At 40.3% G+C, this 16,121-nt stretch overlaps 1 protein-coding gene across 4 annotated transcripts in view; it reads left to right on the top strand.

The window, feature by feature from the left end:
* The window catches only part of SPIRE1 (spire-type actin nucleation factor 1), a 146,699-nt gene extending 133,048 nt beyond the window's left edge, over nucleotides 1–13,651 (top strand). For 3 of the 4 annotated variants that reach the window (XM_014540273.1, XM_014540274.1, XM_014540277.1), the window contains 5 exons: nucleotides 1,145–1,282; nucleotides 1,844–1,914; nucleotides 2,456–2,483; nucleotides 2,580–2,716; nucleotides 10,245–13,651. In XM_014540273.1, the coding sequence (XP_014395759.1) occupies nucleotides 1,145–1,282; nucleotides 1,844–1,914; nucleotides 2,456–2,483; nucleotides 2,580–2,716; nucleotides 10,245–10,503 (633 nt within the window). In that variant the 3' untranslated portion in view covers nucleotides 10,504–13,651. The remainder of the gene's footprint in view (nucleotides 1–1,144; nucleotides 1,283–1,843; nucleotides 1,915–2,455; nucleotides 2,484–2,579; nucleotides 2,717–10,244) is intronic. The other variant, XM_014540275.1, reaches the window with a different exon arrangement.
* Nucleotides 13,652–16,121: the final 2,470 nt, after the last annotated feature.

Here is a 16,121-nt window from a genome sequence, read left to right as displayed (position 1 = left end):
GAATCCGTAGTTCTTCAAACTACTTTTTTTTTTTTTTAGTAAATGCTAATGTTTGTCAAGTTTGCAACCTAGATTTGTTTTTGTTTTTCTCTGATTGAAAGACAGAACTGAATGTTAAACTGCATTCATGGTCATGTGCTTTCTCACTTGGCTTGTTTGATTCCAGAATGCCTGTGACCAGTGCTATTGTGTGTGTGGGAGTGAATTATAATGTGTTTGTACTGAGAACACTAAGTTTCAGTGTCACTACATCACAATGGCCCTTGTGAGGCCTGGCAGGGTGCGAATGCACAAGACTGTTCTGTCTTTCTATTGGATCCACCAATCAAGAGCAGGCCGGATGGGGAGCAGATGGGTGTGAGGCTCTTTATTCAGTGGGATCAGTTACATCAACATCTTCCTCAGCTGTTTTTGGGGAAACTATTAACATAAGACCGTCAACATAAATATTTATTGTGAAATTATTCTGATTTTCCCCCACATCTTTCCAATGCTGACTGTGCATTCAGTAGTTGTTTAAAAGTCATCATAGAAATCTGGAGAACTGTGGAGCAGTAGAGATTGCCTTTTGGCTGTAAACTGCACCAATGTTCCAGCTCCACTCACGCCATTAGGATTTTTCAAGGTGTGCTGATGTAACTTACCACTGTGCTTCTCAGTATAAATTACTAACCACCTTCTCTTGGCTATTCTGGGTACCACCAACCAGTTTTAAAAATAGTGCCAATGTTTTTTATTTGCTATTTATCTATTAGCATATAGTATCAACACAACACTAAATAACGTCTTTGCATAATCATACGAGATAACTGACATACATTTAGTTATAGAATAACAAATATTTTTTTTTCAAGATTTCACAGCATAGATACATAGCGAGGGGCTTTCATTTTTTTTTTTTTTTTTTTTGAAACTTCAGTAAGCTATAGTGTTTCACATGGTCCCCAGACGTTTTCTGCCATCTGTTATCTTGGTATAATTAGAAATTATGTGGTACCCAGAGTAAGCCAGCTCTGTTCCAGTGTTCACTGGGACCTCTTTTCTTCTCAGAAGCTACTAACCAGGTGTCTGATCTGGTGGGAAATTTTGCAAAGCCGGAAAAGGGGGTGGGAGTTTCTTATTCATGTGGAATTTTGAATTTCAGGAGGAATTCTGCTACCCAGTGGAATGCCTAGCTCTTACTGTGGAGGAGGTGATGCATATTCGTCAGGTCCTGGTGAAGGCAGAGCTGGAAAAATACCAACAATATAAAGATGTCTACACTGCCCTGAAAAAAGGAAAGGTAGAGCTGTTTCAAGTCGATTGATCAGCAGGGGTAGCAGAACGGTCAGTCACAGGCATGGTCTCCTGAGGGAGCTGTCTGCTAGCCAGATGGTGCAGGACTTTTAGGGGATTTTAGGAGGTAAGAGGCTTATTCTCCAGAAGTCAGTTCGTGTTCTGCCTTGCGCACCAAAGTGAATATTTTCTCCCTTAGAAATCAAACCTCTGGGAGTTTAAAACAACCATAATAAATAATGTTATGCCTTCATAAAACCATGTCTGCATTTAGTCATTATACTGGGGAGAATTTTTTAGAACCTTCTTCCAATTGCTTCCATGATGGTCAACTCTAGGGAGCTGTGGCCTTTTACTACCTTTTAAAAGTAGAATAAGATTAAATACAGAGCCATGTTATAATTATCACAGAGCCAAACATAAAAACACGGTTTGTGAATTCTCTTCCTTCTGTGTACTAAACTTCCCCAGTGTATAAATATAAAATGTATTAAACCATGTAAATTAGGAAATTAACTATTGTCGATGTTTTTTTTTGTTTTTCTCCTTTTACATTTGTATTTTTTAGCTTTGCTTTTGTTGCCGAACCAGGAGATTTTCCTTCTTCACCTGGTCTTATACCTGTCAGTTCTGTAAGAGGTAAGGTTTCTTTGTAATTGATGACAGTAGTCAAAGAAATACCAGTTAACTTCATTGTTTCATTATTTTTCTACATAGAAACAACATTAAAAATAATCTATTATCACATTGTGCTTTGTTTATGGGTTAGGAATACTGATTTCTTCAAAAGAGTGGATCAAACAATTATTTAGTGTTAGACCTTGAAAATGTTTCTCTGCATTTATTTCTTTTACATAACCAAGATCATTCTAATAATAATGTGTCATGTTTGAACAGAAAAAAAATAGGTATGATTGTCATATGACCCTTGGATAGACAAATAAGAAAATTACAGATGTAAGTTGATCCTTCTATAGGAAACAGTGTAAGAGTTAAGTTTTACAGATTGATTATCTTTTTGGCAATCCACAGTTGTATCAATTTGTTATATTCTGATAGAAGAACCAGAGAGTTCTTGCAATTTATTGTAGAAATTGACAACATGCAGCCGTTGGCTTCTCTAACTCTCCTGTCACATCTGTGGCATCATGCTAAGTAATACTTGTGATTTTGTATGCAGGCCCGTGTGCTCACAGTGTTGCAAAAAGGTAAGCTACGCTTGGTGACATCATAACGTAATAGTAATTTTAGTAGACTGCCTTTTTAACAGTACTGCTCATTCTCAGTTTTGTTTGGGATAATAGATGCGGCTGCCATCCAAGCCATACTCTACTCTTCCAATCTTTTCATTGGGACCTTCTGCCTCGCAAAGAGGGGAAAGTTCTGTGAGGCCAGAAAAACCCTCCACCAGCCACCAGCGGCCACTTCGGAGCATTGCCAGGTGAGCAAGAGGCCTGGATCTTCAGAGCATTCTTTGGGAAAGAAGAATGCTCCTTTTGAGGACTGTGGTGATGTGGCAGGGTTTTGGCTCCAGAGGGTTTGGGTGGGTGGGTGGGTTGGTTGGTTGATTGGTTGATTTTATCCCTTCACTTTCAGTCTGTGTGAGTCCCTTCTAATGAGGTGGGTCTCTTGTAGACAGCAGATGTATGGGTCATGTTTTTTTATCCATTCAGCCACTCGCTTTTGGTTGGTTGGAGCATTTAGTCCGTTTACATTTAAAGTTATTATTGAAAGGTACTTGTTTATAGCCATTTCTTTTTTGTGTGTGTGGCTGTTTTCTTTCTGAGCTTGTTATTTCTTCTTTTTACACCAGTCCCTTTAGCATTTCTTGCATGGCTGGCTTGGTGGTGATAAACTCCCTTAGCCTTTTTTTGTCTGTGAAGCTTCTTATTTCCCCTTCAATTTTGAATGAAAGCCTTGCTGGATAGAGTATTCTTGGATTCAGTCCTTTGCTTTGCATCACTTTGTAAATTTCCGTCCAGTCTTTTCTGGCCTGATGTGTTTCTGTTGAGAAATCATTTGATAATCTAATGGGAGATCCCTTGTATGTAACTTTCCGTCTCTCTCTTGCAGCCTGTAAGATTCTCTCTTTGTCCTGAACATTTGCCATGGTAATTATGATGTGTCTTGGTGTGGGTCTTTTCGGATTCACCTTGTTTGGGACTCTCTGGGCTTGTGTGACTTTTTTCTTCCCCACCTCAGGGAAGTTTTCTGATATTATTTCTTCGAATAGGTTTTCTAATCCATGTTCATCTTTCTGTTGTTCTGGCACCCCTATTATTCGTATGTTGTTTCGTTTCATGTTGTCCCAAAGCTCCCTTAGGCTCTCCTCCTGTCTTTTAATTTTTTTCTCCATTTGCAGTATAGTTTGGGTGTGTTTTGCTTCCTTGTCTTCTAATTCACTAATTCGGTCCTCCGCTTCTCCTAGTCTACTGTTGATACTTTCAATGGAGTTTTTTATGGCAGCTATATCACTCTTCATTTCTTCTTGGGCCTTACTTAAGTTGTTGATTTTTTCATCTGTTTCTTCTAGCTTCTTGCATATGGTATTGAATTTTTCATCTGATTCTTCTAGCTTCTTGCATATGGTATTGAATTTTTCATCTGATTCTTCTAGCTTCTTGCATATGGTATTGAATTTTTCATCTGATTCTTCTAGCTTCTTGCATATGGTATTGAATTTTTCATCTGATTCTTCTAGCTTCTTGCATATGGTATTGAATTTTTCATCTGATTCTTCTAGCTTCTTGCATATGGTATTGATTTTTTCCTCCGACCGGTGCATGTACTCTAGGACCCTTATTCTGAATTCTTTTTCCGTCATGTTGCATGCCTCTGTCTCACTTAGCTGCTTTTCTGGCGAGTCCTCCTTCTCTTTCCTTTGGGGGTTTCTTTGTCTACCCATGTTTGATCTCACTGACATATCTAGTTGTTGAGTCGTTCAGTGGCTGCTCCCTGGGTGGCAGTGGCTCCTCGGGCTGTGGTTGCTCCTTGGGCGGTTGTGGTAGCAGTGGCTCCTCCGTTGATAGCAGGGCCTCTGGTGGGTGCTGTTCACAGCTGTGGTGGCTCTTCTGGCAGGTGGAGGGAGGCTTCACACACAGTAACTGTTCCCCAGACAGAGCGTGTGGAGATCAGGAGGCCGCTGTTGCTTGAATCTGCTGCGTTGATTTAAAGGCACAAAATACAACACAACAAGGCACAACGTACCAGGCACTGAACACGAATGTATTTACGATATCAATAACCCCAAATAAAGGTGGCCACCCGAGCTAAGAGAGTTAGGAGATAAGGAAGAAAGAAGAGAAAAAGGTAGAAGACAAAAAAGAAAGAAAGAAAAAAGAAAAAAAAAGGAGTGCAAAAATAAAATTGGAAAAAGGGAGGGGAAAAAAGAAGAGGAAAAAGAAAAAAAAAAGTAAGAGAGAAAAGAGAGTGAAGTATAAGAGGGGAAGAGACTATTTATATGAGGGGAAAACTCCTATAGAACCGCCACTAATACCAACAATTTACAGCAGCAGATTCCTGGAGATGAATACAAACTACAAACAACCAATAATATCAAGCGACGCAAGGGAAAACAGAAGCACAGAAATAACCGGGGGGCGGGGGGAGAAAAATAAAAAGAATAAGCAGACTAACCTCACAAACGATCCTAAAAAAACCCCCAATATACTCGTCAATCGAGCAAACAACAATAAACAATAGAGAGAGAAAAGAAGAAGAAGAAGAAAAAAATTTGGATAGTGAAGGAAGATAAGGGAAAGGTGTATAAGGATTTAGAGCAGGGGATTGGACATAGGGTATATAAGTAGGGTGAAATTTTGACAGGGGGTAAAAAGAATAGGGAAGATCTAAACCTGGAGTAGGGTAAGAGAAACAGGACAACAAAAGGGAAAAAGTGGGGAAGAGGGTTTAGCACAGAGGCAAATTGAGGTAGAGAAAAATGTTGCTAAAGGAACGATGAAAATAGAATGGAGGACATTAGTCCCAAAATAAAAAAATAAAAAAAATAAAAGAAAAGAAAATGACACTTTAAAAAATGGTAAAATGGTAGCGGTAATAATACTAGTTAAAAATAAAAATGTAGTAGTTGAAAGGGTAAAATCAGGTGATGGGAAAAAAAAAAGAAAAACAATGTTTTCTTAGTTAAAAGGTGAAAAAGTAATTAATTAAAAAAAAATAAAATAAAAATGTGCAGTAATGCAGGTGCTTCAGATCTTCTACTCTTCTTTTTGGCACGCCCGGAATTCAGGAGAATGTTGAATTTCCCTCTGATACACTGTTCCTCCGTGTTGTAAGCCACAGTCCTGATTTTAAGGCAGGCCGTATTGGTTCCCCTTACTGCTGTATTTGTATGTACAGAAGAGTCAGTTCGTGGCTCTGCCTCTGGGTGGCAGTGTGTCTGGATTGACCTCCAAGGCTTTAAGTCCTCTCTGACCAGGAGTTCTCTATTGTACCTGAACCAGCTCCGCCCAGAGCTGGTTCACCAGTCGCCACTCCCAGCTCTGTTTCCCAGGCTCCCCAAAAACAATCTTCCCCTACAAGCTCCGCTAGCGACCCCAACTGGGCAATCACATGCACTGGGATCAACAATCAAACTCACAAGGAAGTGTGGAAGTGTGTAAACAAGAGCCTGGGAGGCTGTGGGAACTCGCAGGGCTCCACCTTCCAGAACTCCGCGGAGCGCTCTGGCTGGTTTTTTAATCGTTACCCTGCTCTCGACCATCTGACAAATTTCTGAGTTGTCCACAGCAGCACACATGGATTGTTTATATGACTTGTAGCCAAGACTCAGATTCAGCACAAAGAGCTTCAGGACATGAGTATATATTTGTGTCAATGATTCCAAGCCAGAGTGAGAAAAATTGGAAAGGCTCGCTCCAACCTGAATTGCAAACCGCACCTTTGGGGTAAGTCTAACCTTTCCGTGGAGGGAAGCAGGTCTCCTCTGAGTTCATGTAGTCGCGCTGCTTGAGAGCCGTTGCCTCCGGGTTAGTAGCTGATCTCTGGATGCGGATAACAGCTACTCAAGATGGCGCGGTCTCGCGGCTGAGCTGGCGCCCAGGGGGAGGTTTCAGCCTCAATCTCTAACCATCCCCATTTTCTAGGAGTTCTCTGTCTTTCCTGGCTGCAGACTGTCTCTCAGCTGAATCTCCTCTGCTTGTTCGGGCTGTATGTTACCCGTTTCAGCTGCTCGCCCTTATCTGGTCCGGGACAAAGCACCAACACGTCCGTCTAAGCCTCCGCCATTTTTTCTTCTGGTTGGTTGATTTTAATATAGTTTTGAATTGCACACAAATCTTCAAAACTTCTGAAAGGTAACTTGTCAAGGGATAGTGGTTAGCTACTTGAAGGATACTTTACTCTCATAGTTTATTTTTTAAAAATAATTACTTTTTCCTATATTGTATTTTTTATTTTTTTATTTTTATTTTTTTTATATATTTTATTGATTTTTTACAGAGAGGAAGGGAGAGAGATAGAGAGTTAGAAACATCGATGAGAGAGAAACATCGATCAGCCGCCTCCTGCACATCTCCCACTGGGGATGTGCCCGCAACCCAGGTACATGCCCTTGACCGGAATCGAACCTGGGACCCTTCAGTCTGCAGGCCGACGCTCTATCCACTGAGCCAAACCGGTTTCGGCCTATATTGTATTTTTTATTTTTTTATTTTTATTTTTTTTATATATTTTATTGATTTTTTACAGAGAGGAAGGGAGAGAGATAGAGAGTTAGAAACATCGATGAGAGAGAAACATCGATCAGCCGCCTCCTGCACATCTCCCACTGGGGATGTGCCCGCAACCCAGGTACATGCCCTTGACCGGAATCGAACCTGGGACCCTTCAGTCTGCAGGCCGACGCTCTATCCACTGAGCCAAACCGGTTTCGGCCTATATTGTATTTTTTATTTTTTTATTTTTATTTTTTTTATATATTTTATTGATTTTTTACAGAGAGGAAGGGAGAGAGATAGAGAGTTAGAAACATCGATGAGAGAGAAACATCGATCAGCCGCCTCCTGCACATCTCCCACTGGGGATGTGCCCGCAACCCAGGTACATGCCCTTGACCGGAATCGAACCTGGGACCCTTCAGTCTGCAGGCCGACGCTCTATCCACTGAGCCAAACCGGTTTCGGCCTATATTGTATTTTTTATTTTTTTATTTTTATTTTTTTTATATATTTTATTGATTTTTTACAGAGAGGAAGGGAGAGAGATAGAGAGTTAGAAACATCGATGAGAGAGAAACATCGATCAGCCGCCTCCTGCACATCTCCCACTGGGGATGTGCCCGCAACCCAGGTACATGCCCTTGACCGGAATCGAACCTGGGACCCTTCAGTCTGCAGGCCGACGCTCTATCCACTGAGCCAAACCGGTTTCGGCCTATATTGTATTTTTTAAATGTATCTTTATTATTGAAAGTATTATAGCCACCCCCCCACTTTGCCCCTTCATTGACCCTCCTCTCCCCACTGCTGCCTGCATACATGGGCTGTGCATAGATGCATATAGGTTCTTTGGTTGATCTCTTCCCTCCCTCCCTTCTTCCCTCTGAGAATCCCCAGTCCACTGAATGCTTCCATGTCTCTGGACCTATTTTGTTTGTCAGATTATTTTGTTCATTAGATTCCACATATAAGCAAGATCATGTGTTACTTGTCTTTCTCTGACTGGCTTCTTTCATTTAGCATAATACTCTCCAGGTTCCTCCATGTTGTCTCAAAGGTTAAGAGATTCTTCTTTTTTTACAAAGCTGTGTAGTATTCCACTGTGTAAATGTACCACAGGTTTTTTATCCACTCGTCTACTGATGGGCACTCGGGCTATTTTCAGATCTTAGCTATTATAAGTAGCATTGCTATAAACATAGGGGTGCATATATACTTTCTGATTGGTGTTTTGGGATTCTTAGGATACATTCCTAGAATAGGGATCACTGGGTCAAATGGCAGTTCCATTTTTAATTTTTTGAGGAAACTCCACACTGTTTTCCAGTCTGCATTCCCACCAGCAGTGTACTAGGGTTCCTTTTTTTCCATATCCTTGCCAGCACTTGTTGTTTGTTGATTTATTGATGGTAGCCATTCTGGCAGGTGTAAGGTGGTATCTCATTGTCATTTTAATTTGCATCTCTCTGATGTTAGTGACATTGAGCATTTCTTCATATGTCTCTTGGCCATTTGTATGTCCTCTTTGGAGAGGTGTCTGTTTAGTCCTTTGCCCATTTTTTGATTTTATATTTTGGAGATTAACCCCTTATTAGATGTATCATTGGCCAATATGTTCTCCCATTCAATGTGTTCCCTTTAGAAATAATTACTTTTGTGTGTCCTTTAAAAGTCATCTTTAGACTTGCTGTTGTTTTCAGTGGAGTTGAAAATGTGCATGTAATAGTTTAATCTTTCTTTCCTTCTTTAGTTTGAAAGAAAATCTGTTTAATCCTATGTTTACAATGGTCTGCAATTTAGTTTCCTATTGTAAAGGCAGAATGAAGCTTTATGCCAAGAATTGGCAATTTAAAAGAAAAAAAAAAGTTGCCTGAGTATCAATCCCTTTGCATTTGATGCAGAGTAAGAGTAAGGTTAGTGCTGGTCCTTAAGTAAGGTGGAAGGAGGTCAGGCCAGCTTTATAGTCTAGCCACCATGACTAAATCAAGCCACCATTTGGTACCTAAGGTCTCAAACTAAAATTTATTTATTTTGTTTGCTAGTTCAGTTCGTTCATTAAAGTCCACATATGAGTGAGATCATATGGTTCTTGTCTTTCTCTGAGTGGCTAATTTCACTTAGTATAATGTTCTCTAGGTCCATTCATGCCGTCACAAAGAGTAAAATTTTCTTCCTTTCCAAGGCAGAGTAGTATTCCACTGTGTAAATATAGCACAGCTTTTTCATCCACTCATCTACTGATGAGCACTTGAGCTGCTTCCAAATCTTGCTTGGCTATTATAAATAACTCTGCAGTGAAATAGGGGTATATATTCTTTCGAATTAGAGTTTTGGGTTTCTTCGGATAAATTCCCAGAAGAGGAATCACTGCATCATAAGGCAGTTCCATTTTTAATGTTTTGAGGAAACTTCATACTGCTTTCCACAATGCACCAATCTGCATTCCCACCAACAGTGCACGAGGATTCCCTTTTCTCCACATCCTCGCCAATCAGTATTATTTCTTAATAAAACATGTTTCCTGGTTTCTTTCCCTCCCTTTACCCTCTCCGCCCCACCCCGGCCTTCACTGCACTATTATCTGTGTTCATGGGTTATGCATATATGTACATACGTTATTTGATTAATCTCTTCCCACCCCCTACCCCCCACTTCCCTCTGAGATCTGTCAGTCTGTTCTGTGCTTCCATGTCTCTGGACCAGCATTTCTCAACCTGTGGGTCGCCAACCTGTGGGTCGCGACCCCTTTGGGGGTTGAACGACCCTTTCACAGGGGTCGCCTAAGACCATCAGAAAACACATATATAATTACATATTGTTTTTGTGATTAATCACTATGCTTTAATTATGTTCAATTTGTAACAATGAAAATACATCCTGCATATCAGATATTTACATTACGATTCCTAACAGTAGCAAAATTACAGTTATGAAGTAGCAACGAAAATAATTTTATGGTTGGGGGTCACCACAACATGAGGAACTGTATTAAAAGGGTCGCGGCATTAGGAAGGTTGAGAACCACTGCTCTGGACCTACTTGTCCACCAGTTTATTTTGTTTGTTAGATTCCACATATAAGTGAGATGATGTGATTTTTGTTTATTTTTTTAATATTTTGAACCTTTTCTCCATTTAGAAATTCTTTGCGAGAACATGACATGACTAAATCACTCACCATTCCATAATGTCTTTGCAACAAATTTTCTTTTTTTGCACTTATTTTTTTTAGTATTGCAATACCACTATGAGTAATAATTCTGGATCTTTTAAATGTTTTGTTTTATTCCAGGTTCTCCTCAAAATCTAAGTCTGTGGACAAATCAGATGAAGAACTACAGTTTCCCAAAGAGTTAATGGAGGACTGGAGTACTATGGAGGTGTGTGTAGACTGCAAAAAGTTTATTTCGGAAATCATCAGTTCAAGCCGGCGTAGCCTGGTGTTGGCCAACAAAAGAGCCCGATTAAAAAGGAAAACACAGTCTTTCTATATGTCCTCACCAGGCCCCTCAGAGTACTGCCCTTCAGAGAGGACTATCAATGAAATCTGAGCCCTGTGCCTTTCAGTTGCTTTTGTGTTCAGTGTCGGCGCTAGCACGGGAGAACACTGAGCTGGACTGTCTCTCCTTGCTGTGGGCTTTAGTTAATAGGCTTGATTTGCATTAGATCAAGTTTTTGCTGCATCACATTGTTCCACAGACTGAATGCTGTGTTCATATCAATTGATGATATGTGACAGGTCAGCCAATTGCTCGTTTGCACTGAGAGGACAATAATTTGAAACTTGCTTTTGTGTGTGTGTGTGTAGATTTGGAGGCTAGAAACTTTTTCCTTAGTTCAGTTCCTTACTGTTCCTCATATAATTTTCTGACTAAGGTAAAAATCTTCTCATGTGAGAAATCAGCCTAACAAAGGTGTCGATGTTAGCACAGTTCTAAGCAGTAAGTCATATTGGCACTTCCACCTGACAGTGTTCCTATCTAATGTACATAGTGACCCGGAGCCCTGCCGCTCACCAGATGTGTGGGGGTGGGGCCCCGCTACTTATCATCTCACAGCACAAAGCCTAGAAGGATTTGCTCCTACTGTCACACTGATTTTAAATTATTGCTGCTCTGAGATAAAGACTACAGGAGGGACTTCATGCCTACATTTTAGTGCAAAACATCTGAATCAGCTGTCCACCCGAGTGGATGGCCATTTCCTCTGAGCTGCTGTGTTTGCCCCAGTGCAATGGACCAGTGTCTCTTGGAGTGCGTGACAGGTTTTCATTCCCTACCTTACATGTACTGTGGTTACTTGTAGTTTTATATTGGAGACCTAGGAGTTAAAGTTTTGTAGGACAAGAAGACTAAACGTTTGTCAACAAGTTAACTATAAAAGGTTGTAACAGCATAGGGTGCCAGCTATCGGCCACACTGGGGATGAGCTGGAGCTCATGCATTTTCAACTCTGTTTTCCATAGCTTTATAGTCTAGGCACCATGACTAAATGAAGCCACAATTTGGTACCTAAGGTCTCAAACTAAAATTTATTTATTTTTATAAATGAAGTTGAAAAAAACAACAACATTGTCTAGTTCTTTTTAAATTACAAGATAACCTGCTGTTAGTCTTTTTGGATGTTTTTTGCACAAGTTTTCCTTGTAAACAACTTGAGCAAGTGGGGTGGGCTTTTGATGAAGGTAGGTTGGAGGACAACATTGTATACCTGAAATTTCTCTTGTTTGGCCCATACCATGGACTATACTTTATGATTTTGGTATGCTTAGAAATGACCAACCAATCAAATTGCCATTAATGTTTGAAAGTCAGTTAATACACATGCACAATAATTTCCTAAAAGCTGTAAGACACGTCTGTAGTCAACACTACGACAGCACCATTTAATAAAAGGCATGGCAGTCACACTTCATTCCACATCAAAATGTAGTAACATTTCTATATTAAATTAACAGTAATACCTCAAAACTGCTCTGGTAGTAGTTCTTAATGGATTGAAGTTTACAATTTAGTAAATGGCTTAAAATTACTTTTGAAATAAATTTTACCAGTTGACTAAAATAATGCATGTTAACAGTTTGTCTGTATTTGCATGTAAAGTGGGCCACCAGAGAACCCTTACTGATTTATGCAAATGTTTAAATTATTTTAAAGACTCTTGTCTAAGAGCTTTACACATTATATTGGGTGAATTTCATTTATAAAATTTTCCAAGGGACTATTTGAACTCTACCCCAGATGGTCTGGTGGGAGCCACACCCTTTGAGGCCTGAGCCTAGGCCTCTAAACGACTACCAGGAGAGGTGCCAGGCAGAGGGAGTGGTATTTGATATGACCTGGGATAGTGTGTCTTTTAACAGAATGACACACTATCCCAGGTTATGTTGTTAGTTAAACATAAGAAACCAAACCCCCAAAATGATCATTTCGTTCACAAGGCAAATACCTAGCACATCAGAATCTTTGACTTGACTTCTTCATATGGGCGGATTTGGGCATTATGATCACCTTATACCAGAGCATTGCAATGTAAATTCTTCAACAGCATTATTGCATTAAAGAGGTTACATGGATGATATATCTGCATGAGACAATTTGCAGAAAGCAGTGTAAGGAAACAGCACATGATATAGTTAAAATTACAGAAATCAAATTAGTATCACTTTTTGTTGCCAAAATAATTTCTTGCATTTAATCCTTTCCTATCCATGACATGTACCAAACACCTCCACTAAATTAGGTAATTTCCAGAGAGCAATTCACCAACAGCTTGTAGAGTGTGGTCTTACAATCCTTAGGCTGACCTTAGGTCTCTCTTCCTCCTCTTTCTACTAAAATAACATACTTTACAGTGTTCCTCTTTGTCCTGGTTTCCAGCTCTTTGGCATTTACTTCTGATCCAACAACAATAAAACTGTTGTTGGCCAGCTGGTCTCACTTGGAGCCTGATGTGTCTTAGAGCTTGGACACACCCCTGAGCAGCCCTCCCTGCGCACATCCCGCCTCTAACTCTCACCCTGACCCCCTCCAGGCTCAAGCACCCACCCGCTGCTTTGGTCCCAGACCTCATGAACTCACCCTGTTGGAAGATCTTTGTTTTCTTCCCCATGGCTTAACTGTCTACCAGTGTCAGAGTAGATAAGAATGCTTGTAAATACTGTAATATATTTATTAATATTTGAAAGGCATTCATTCAGTGGACAATGGAAATTAACTCTCCCAAGACAAGTAAAAGTCAAATAATTGATATGTACATCGACTTAACAGTCCTACTAGAGTTCGTCTTAAGCCTTTCAAATTAAACCTGAAGGTTGTTATGTAGAAATGTAAAAAATGATCTTACATTTGAAGAGATTATGTGATTACCACCGTGAACTCATACCATGAATTTTTTAAGGCTTTTATTTTTCTAACTGTATTAATAAATAGGACTGGATTTTAGGTGTCACACAGGAGACATGAAAGTTTTAAATTATGTTGCTATTTGCTACAGCAAAATAGCAGACAATTTTGTACATGCAAAACTGGAAGGGCCATGGAGTAATGTGTGTACTGACTGGGCCCGGACCCGGCTTCCTACATGTATGAAAGACAGTGTCGCTGGCGTTCAGGGTGACATGGCAGTTCTAGAAGTTTTCCATTAAAAGCTTTTATTTTAAAATTTATCTGGGGAAAAATAAAATGACTTTCCATCATGCCTTCTGTGTTGAGTTCCTGTTGTAAAATGGCGATGTCTTTTGATAACTAGCTGTCAGCAACCACCTAGGTTGTGAAGGCAGATACTTGTATCATCAACACCTTATGATCAGTTTGAGAAATACAACCTAACAAGAACCACATTGGAAAAATAAAACAAAAATGGAGCCTCCAAGATAACTGCTGTGTTCCAAGTAGGCGTGAGTCCTTTTTTTACTCAACAGTGTAGAGAATTAAAATTTTATAAACACTTTATTGCATAAGAAGTTGTATATATGGAGAAAAATTATGTCTGCAAAAAGATAAGCTTTTATATATATATTTTTTCAGCTCTTTGTGGTGGTGTTGTTGTTGTTGTTGTTAATCCTCACCCGAGGATATTTTTCCATTGGCGAGGAAGGGAGGGGGAGAGAAACATCAATGTACGATAGACATATTGATTGGTTGCCTCCCACAAATGCTCTGACCAGGGCCAGGGATCCAGCCTGCAGCTGAGGTATGTGTCCTTGACCAGAATCGAACCAGGACCCTTCAGTCTGAAGGCCGACACTCTATCTACTGAGCCAAAGTGGCTAGGGCTTATTTATGCCTTTTTAAATAGAATTCCTCAAGGGATATATTCCTAAAATGTCCCATGATAAGAAAACTTCTTGTTATTGCACTTCAATTGCTTGAGAAAAAATTGGGAAGATCAAACCCAAAAATGAACTTAGGAAAGTTATGTTTTAATATTAACTAAGTAGAGAGAGAGAGCATCATTTAACATATTTACAGGTCTTAAATATTGCATGATACTGAGTTTGATATTCATACACACAAGCTACTCCCTTTTTTCCAGACATATTTTTTTAAATATATTTTATTGATTTTTTACAGAGAGGAAGGGAGAGGGATAGAGAGTTAGAAACATCGATGAGAGAGAAACATCGACCAGCTGCCTCCTGCACACCCCCCACTGGGGATGTGCCCGCAACCAAGGTACATGCCCTTGACTGGAATCGAACCCGGGACCCTTCAGTCCGCAGGCCGACGCTCTATCCACTGAGCCAAACCGATCAGGGCTTTCCAGACATATTTTAGGGTCTCCTTCCACTGAAGTTTCTCTGTGAGATGTGTATTTGTATGTATTCAGCTCATCATCCAAATGTTCACTGACTTTCTCAGGCTAAGAGTCTTTGCCTCATGCCTCCTTGGATTCCAGAGATACAGAACATTCAGATACCATAAAAGGGAAAGCTTTAGGTAACTGTTATTTAACTATATCTTTTTTTTTAAGTAAGGATTACAATTCTTTTTTTAAAATACATTTTTATTGATTTTAGAGAGGAAGGGAAAGGGAAAGAGAGATAGAAACATCAATGATGAGAGAGAATCATTGATCGGCTGCCTGCTGCATGCCCCCTACTAGGGATCGAGCCCACATCCCAGGCATGTGCCCTTGACTGGAATCGAACCCAGGACCCTTCAGGTCACAGGCTGATTCTCTATCCACTGAGCCAAACCAGCTCGGGTGAACTATATCTCTTTTTAAAAATATACGTTTTTATTTATTTTAGAGAGATGGAAAGAGAGATAGAAACAGTGATGAGAGAGGAACATTAACATTGATCAGCTGCCTTCTGCACTCCCCCCACTGGGGATTGAGCCTGCAACCCGGGCATGTGCCCTGACTGGGAATTGAACCAGCGACCTCCTGGTACATGGGTCGATGCTCAACCACTGAGCCACCTGGCTGGCCGGGCAAGCTCTAGCTTCCTTTTTCCTTTCCAGCTCCAGTGGGAGAAAAGATGCATAGTTGTAAATCATCGTTGTCTAGAATTTAATAAAGAGAACTGCTTTTAGGAAAGGGCTTGATTGCACATGTGATGTGTTTAGAGATTCCAGTTCTGCTATCTCTACAGAATATGCAGGCACACACACAGAGATACTCATTATAACGCTCAGAAAGGGTGCTCCCTATTCCCTTGTGTCAGCCAAAGGCCGTGACTAGAAACATCTCCCAAAAATGTTTACTAGCTAAGAACCAACTTAATATAAAACTCTGCATACACTAATTAAATGTTTAGGTGCAGTTACCTGGCAGACCAACTTGCACTATTATTCTGGCTTATTCCACTAAAATGTATAGGTTGTGTAAGTATTTAGAGTAGGTCTTACTGTGCAAACAAAAAAATCCTGCAGTTCTGTTTCTGCATGGCCTGGCAAAATCTGAGCCACTGCAGCCTTATTGAAGCAGTGGAATGAAAAGGGCTTCAGAATTATAGGACGTCGCTCTTGAAAAGGGGGCTTTGAAAACGGGGGCATCAAGAAATTGCTTTGCCATGGCCCCATGTCTCAGTTGGAGCGTCCCATACTCCCAGAAGGTAGTGGGTTCAATCCCCAGTTGGGGCTCACACGGAGGCAACCAATCTCTCTCTCTCTCTCTCTCTTTCTCCCCTCCCCCCCTCTTTAAAATCAGTAAACATAACCTT

Source organism: Myotis brandtii, unplaced genomic scaffold (assembly GCF_000412655.1).
Source record: "Myotis brandtii unplaced genomic scaffold, ASM41265v1 scaffold240, whole genome shotgun sequence".
NCBI classification, from domain to species: domain Eukaryota; kingdom Metazoa; phylum Chordata; class Mammalia; order Chiroptera; family Vespertilionidae; genus Myotis; species Myotis brandtii.
The sequence above is the reverse complement of the archived record's forward strand: the minus strand, read 5'-3'. Positions and strand labels throughout refer to the sequence as shown.